This window comes from Corticium candelabrum, chromosome 12 (assembly GCF_963422355.1).
Source record: "Corticium candelabrum chromosome 12, ooCorCand1.1, whole genome shotgun sequence".
In the NCBI taxonomy this organism is placed as follows: domain Eukaryota; kingdom Metazoa; phylum Porifera; class Homoscleromorpha; order Homosclerophorida; family Plakinidae; genus Corticium; species Corticium candelabrum.
Window position 1 is genome coordinate 6,411,937 of NC_085096.1, and position 6,532 is coordinate 6,418,468.

The following is a 6,532-nucleotide window of genomic DNA, read 5'->3' on the forward strand; positions in this document are numbered from 1 at the left end:
CTAAATTCTACACAGTTTTAAGCATTACTTACCTATAGAAGGAAGAAATTAAGTAGAGTGCCACAATTTGCAATAGCAGCCATTTTGGCCACACTCTTGTATACACGCTATACATATGTACAAATGTTATGAACTGTACACCTATACTATGAACTACGCTATTTATTATCATCTTCAACAACAAAAGACATAAAATCAGGCCTAATGGCGTTTTTAGTCATGCAAACTCTCGACATTTTAAATCTACTTTAGTTCTACTGTGATATAGTCTAGAGCAATTATAGCCTGGACGCAAACAGAGATATACACCACATTCCTTGCAGTAACTTCGAACCTCCGCCTTCTTACTTAGACAATAACAATCTATACAACTAAAGTCTGTCCCAGCATTAAAGTCACAACCGAAAACGGGCAGCTGAGGGGCCACTTTGGAAGATACGGGATTGATACGGGCATCATTGGATAGCTCTTGATTCCCTTTATTCAATTATGGCAACGTGTTGTTCATAGGGTGTATTAGAGAGGAGATACAGCACACTTTGGAAATATAATGAGATAGAGGGTGGAGTTATGTCAATCAACGTTCTCTAAATGCATAGCTTGCCAAATTAGTTTCAACTCTTTAAGATAAAGACTGTAATTGAGACTGAAGTTGATACTCTAATGGACATATAAATTAGCTACCTGCTGTTGCTACGCCCTGTACAATACCAAAGGTCAACAGTTAGTCACTTTCTGTATCGCTAACAGTTTCTTCAGACTCAGAGCTCGAGGTGTCGCCATGGCCTACTTCTATTACCATTCGCTCAACTAGGTCGTCCATCAGTCCGTCTACTTCCCAATAGTGCTTCTCCACCTTTTCTCTTACATGTTCCACACAGCCAGCCCATCGATCTGGTGTGACTTCCAGCATTCCTTCTCTGGCAAGTTGCAAAATGTTCTCCATAGTAAAACCACTGATCCCTGTATTCTTTCTAGCTGCATAACCTTTGACTTGTGCCCATGCGAGCTCTATAGGATTTAGTCCACAGTGACCAACAGGGAGACGCAAACAGCTGTGTCCCTTTTCTTGTGCAAAGACGTCTGTTTGGTATACAGAAACAGGATTGGTTGCCCAAATTAAGAAATATAGTTCAGCTTTTAACATCTTCTTTTCATGGCGAATTTTATGCTTTGCAAGCCAGTCTAACATATCCTGTTTTCTGCTTGACTTGGTTGGTATTTTTTCAACAACTGCGTTGTGGTACTTGGCATTATCCAACACAATCACAGATCGAGGTGGACAGTTTGGTAACAGCTTCTCTCTAAACCACTCCATGAAATGTAAAATATTCATTTCGTTGTGATAATCGCCTGAGTCTCTTTTGCCAACAAAAATCAGTTCAGCTCCATCAATCCACCCTTGCTCACAACCTGCATGAAGGATTATAAGTCGTTTTCCTTTACCACTAGGAATCTTGAGGCCACCTTTCCCGTCATAGTCTGTCCAGCATTTTGTCACTGTATGGTGCTGATTTAGCCATGTTTCATCAAGGTAGATAATAGGCCTACCTTCTGATCGAAATCGTTTGATTTCTTTCAGGTATTGGGCTCGTGAGGCCACAATGCGGTGCTGTTCGTATAAACATTTTTTTCTGTTCATAGTTTTATGTCGAAAGCCCATTCTGCTAATGATCCTATGCAAACTTGCCCTTGAATATGGAAACTCCTCTTCTTCTACTAGAGCAGCGTGGAGTAGTGTTAATGTGGGGAAGACTTTGTCAGTGTAGAATTTATGAATTCTTCTCCTGATTACAGCCTCTTGAAAATTGTCTGTGTACTCTCTAACTGGTCCACTGTGTTCTTTTCTCCCTCTCTTCCTTGGACTTTCAATATGTCCCTTATCTTTATGTTCTCTGCAGATTCTGTAGATTGTTCTCTGGTGCATCCCTGTTGCTTCTGCTACTCTCTGGATCGGTTTGTCCAGAAGGATGGGGCCATCCTCCTTTTCTTTCACAAAGAAATCTCTCACGGAAAGCACAATTGACTTTTCTATACTTCTTATATGTCTTCCTGATTGTGTTGCCATTGGAAAATAGATAGAAAATATTCAAACACTAGCAGACCAGAATTAAAACTGAAAGCCAAAACTGACAATGCAGAGAGCGTTGGGTGTAGGCAATGCGTGGGACCTCCAAATGGAATCTCTGGTGACTGCTATAAACTTGTTACGTCACCTGCACTACACAGTCTGTTTCCGGTTTGGATACTGTTATCATTTTGCTTCTGAAAATGCATCTGAGTTCTGATTGACTGCAGACTACTAAGTTAGAACTTGGACTGTAACAGTTATGGGGCTTATTGAGTTCCAACCAGCCGCGTAAAAGAAAATGCGTTGCAATTATTTTTACACAGCTGCAAAGGACAGATGTCCGCTAATTAGGCAGGCCCTCCCAAGTTGCACACCACATAGATCTACTGAAGAACTTCTTGTAGCCAAGCTACTGTAGCTAAAAGATTCGGATGTTGTGGGTACGTACAGGGAACACTTACTTATCTAGTACCTGTGTTAGTTTACCTGGAGGGGATAGTAAACTGAGGCTAACTGGATCTATAATTGATTGTTGCAACAACATTGCATATGGTCCTTACAAGGTGCAGGGTTTCCTCAGCCACTCCCAAGTTACTCCCCCAAACCCATTATGACTTTAATTCTGGGACAGACTTTAAATAAATACAGATTTAAGAAGCAGTACTACTGAACACAGCATATGCATCTGCCCTCACGGGCGCGAGAAGTGCTCTTAAAACATAGGAGTGTGGTGCATTGGGAGAATATAGGACGTCACAGAGGCAGCGACGGGTTCTTGTGGTCGACCATCTTTGTTGGAATGATGTCCTTGAGCTTCCTGTTGAGCAGCAACCAGTTCTTTGACCAGAAGTTCTTGATAGTCCAGGTCTTTCATCTACAACATGAATAACTACATATGTACAACACATAAGAATTCATAACTATGGCACTTACTGTTGGACATGTGGTCAGTCTGTACAAGTGCCACGAATTCGCAGCAGCGGTCTCGAGGAAGTTGTAAAAGAAAACGTTTGGTCAACAGCAGATCTTCCTCGAGACCGCATAGCCACCTGTCGTCTGGTCAAGAATGTCCACCCACCCATGTACCGATTGTGGTTTCGGACGACTGGCGGACAAGAAAATTCCCTTGCCTTTCCTGAAACCAAAGGTAACTCAATTTGCGCTACAGCAAAATTTTCAAGCTACTTACCACTGCTTTTGCCCTTCCTCTTCACTGTCAAGTTCTTGCTCGACCCTTGGTGTAGGTTTGAGCAAAATACAGGAAGGCTGTTGTCGACCCAGACCAGGTACAGGCAATCGCCGTCACGTGACCAACGCCAATTGCCTCAGTCCTCCTTTTTTTGCGATGGGCCCCGATATTTGCGGTGGTAAACCGAAGCGTCCTCGGCGCATCGTTCCAGCAGCATATACTTCCTTTTTCTTGACTTGGCGAAATATTTTACCTACGAGAAAACATAATGCCTACAGCAATGCACTAAAAATAGAAACCATACCGGAAGTGTAGTAGTTATCGACATAGAAATGATAGCCCAGCCCAATGATAGACAATGGAAGGTTGCTGCTGGCAGGAGGCTACTGAAGCTTTAACGCTACCTGTTGAGTGAGGCCCTATTCCGGAACGCTCTGGGAGCCTAGATAAACATCAAAGTCGACGACGTAACTGGCTCCACCGGGAGAGGATGAGTCTGAGGTTGCTAAGACCCATAGCTTAAAGCCCCACTTAATGGGTTTGTTGGGCATGTATTGCCGCATGCCGGACCTTCCTAGAAATAGAACTGCATTACAATCAAGACATATTAATGTACGTTAAATCCATTTAACCTTTGAAACGAAGCATTCTTTCATCAATGGCAAATTTCTGTCCGAGTTGACAGTACATGCGGCAAGCACGCCTCATCTATAATCACATACATATTATACACTGATTGTTCACACTACAAGCTGGCAAGTCATACCTGCTGAAGTAGAGGTCGGATCTTAAAGAGCCGGTCTGGTGTTGGTGTAGTGGCACCCTTATCCCCAAGGCTGGCATTGGGTGCCACCTGGCCCTCAGCACTTGGGCCAGCTGGTTGTTCTGTTTCATGTACCCCAGTGCTGGGGCGGGGACCGGCTCTGTGAGGCGTGCTTTATCCGCTGTCCCGACCTCCTGGGACAGCGGTTTTTTCTTGGGAATGATAAACTTATTCAACTAAAAGAAAAAACATCCTGTAACGCTTTCCATTTTCACAAATTGTTTATCTAGTAACCTTCAATGAATGAGAGATGGCACTAAACCGTGGTCCTGACATGGTCTTCTGAAAGATCGGTTGGCCCCCAAAATCACTTTGGGGACCAGTAGTGAGCGATCTGGGGCAGACGGACTAATTCCATGCCCAACACAAGGCCAAAATAGGCTCTGAGCTCCTGGGGTGGTGGAGTCGTGCTGCCACTGGAAGCTCTTCTCCGTTGCTTTCCTATGCCGTCCCTATCTGTTCGTCCAGGCCGCCATCTTCCTAGAAGATGTTGTCATCAAAATAGAGGGAGAAAAGGTCGAGAGGTGTAGGGTTGTCAGGAAGGTGAGGGGGTAGATGGGTGCCGACAGGATGTGTGGGTTCAAAGGGGGGGGGGTTAAAGGTTTCAAAATCCTCGCAGTCTGGGTAGTGTGCTTCTAAATCAAGCAATCTCCTACAAATACATATAATTATTGTTACCTTGCCAGCCAACTGTATTATATAATTATTACAAACTTCTTTTCTTCAGTCAGCCCGTCTTAGGCGGGATTGGCCTAAATGTGCAATGATCTCCATTCTTGCAAAGGAATCAGTTTTTGTTGGGCTATGTTAATCGTGTAGAAATTTATCCACAGGGATGCTTAATTAATTAAGCAGCAGCCTTAATTCTTCCCCAAATACTGTCTATGAATATTTCGGTACTGATATTTCTAATATCTTGATGTGAATTAACTGTGGAGGTACACCATGAATGAGATGATACTTCGTACACAAACGGCATGAAAACATCCTGGAAGCTTCAGCGGGAATTTTGAGTAGTAGTAAGACATACACCTTTAAACCGTGTGTCATAGAAGTGGAATCAACTTTATCATTCAGATACCTTGACCATGCCATCATTCAGCTACCAACAGTGCATGTGCCTCTGAGAGTTTTGTCCACACGTTCATGTTTTTCTTTAAGAAGCCCTTCAGGAACGATTTAGAAACTGCTCCTTTCTCTAATTGATTTATATAATTACTGCAACTGCCTTCTCGTTGGAATTCTTCTGACCAAAAGATCGCGGTTATGTCTAATATTATAGCTTGATGGTCGCCAAATTGTGCAAAACGTTTTTCTGACAACTACATGCATATTTACATGTGTAGTTGCCTTGGTAGCTAGAGATGCATTTGAAACATGAATACACTTGTTGCTGGAGTATGCTTCTCAATTTTGATCGTTGTCTTTAAGTGGGCCAATTCCAAAGTTGGTATGTGGACGTTTTCCACCTCTTTGTTGTTGCAACTCAACAGCTGCCTCCGTAGATCTTCGCAAACCGGACTGCAGTCGCAGTTAAAATGGTTAAGCGAGATGAAGGTAAATGTTGGTTGAAGTAGCAGACCGCTGTTATACATTTGTCATCTACCAGCTCTATTACAAATGATGTAGATGATGATGCATCTAATGAAGCAATTCTTCAAGAAGTTCACGTCTCAGTTGCTATGGGCGACAAGACACACGAGAACTTTATTCGCTTATTCGCATATTTTGTTCACATCGCTTTTGCTGTTAACAGAATATTGACTATTTCATAATAACCATACATTGCTGCGTCCATTAGAGCGGTTCCACCATGTAATGACAATAATCTAATATTGGCAATTATCAAATGGGCGAGCATGCTGGCAGGTAGCCTAACGAGGGTGGGATGGAACAAGGGAGAGACTATAGTGGAAGGGTGGAAGGGAAGGTGGGCGGGAGGTAGATTGGTTGGAGAAAAGGAACAGACAGGAGAAAACGAAGAAGGGATATCCGTGCATGTATTTGTGCGTGCATGGATCTGTTATTCGATCGTAACGATTTAAGCCTTTTAACATTGAATTATTTGTAGGACATATTTGGCTTGTGTTTGAATATGCCAGTTACGGCGACTTCAAGAACTCTTAGCGATCTCTCAGAGAATCTGTATGAAGCGAAGCGAACTCATCACCAGACCAAACTACAGCAACAGCAGCAAATCTGCAAGCCTAGTAACTGATAAGAAAATGCGTTTTACTTTGCCTTGCACATTATATCTGCAACAAAGTTTATCCAAATTTTTCGTTTATATCGAACGCAGTTTTCTATTTTTGGATTTGTAGATAGTGCGACCTGGTTGCTCGAAATGTGTTAGTATTTGATGGAGAAATATTGAAAGTTTGTGCCTTGGGAATGACAAAGGAAGTAAATTATTCTGGATATTATCGCCGTTGTGGAGTTGACTCCACAG

General features: G+C 42.7%; 1 protein-coding gene across 1 annotated transcript; it reads right to left on the minus strand.

The window, feature by feature from the left end:
* Positions 1-724: 724 nt before the first annotated feature.
* LOC134187666 (uncharacterized) lies at positions 725-2,691 on the minus strand. The gene has a single exon (XM_062655819.1). The coding sequence runs from the start codon at positions 2,066-2,068 to the stop codon at positions 725-727; it is 1,344 nt and encodes a 447-aa protein (XP_062511803.1). The 5' UTR covers positions 2,069-2,691.
* Positions 2,692-6,532: the final 3,841 nt, after the last annotated feature.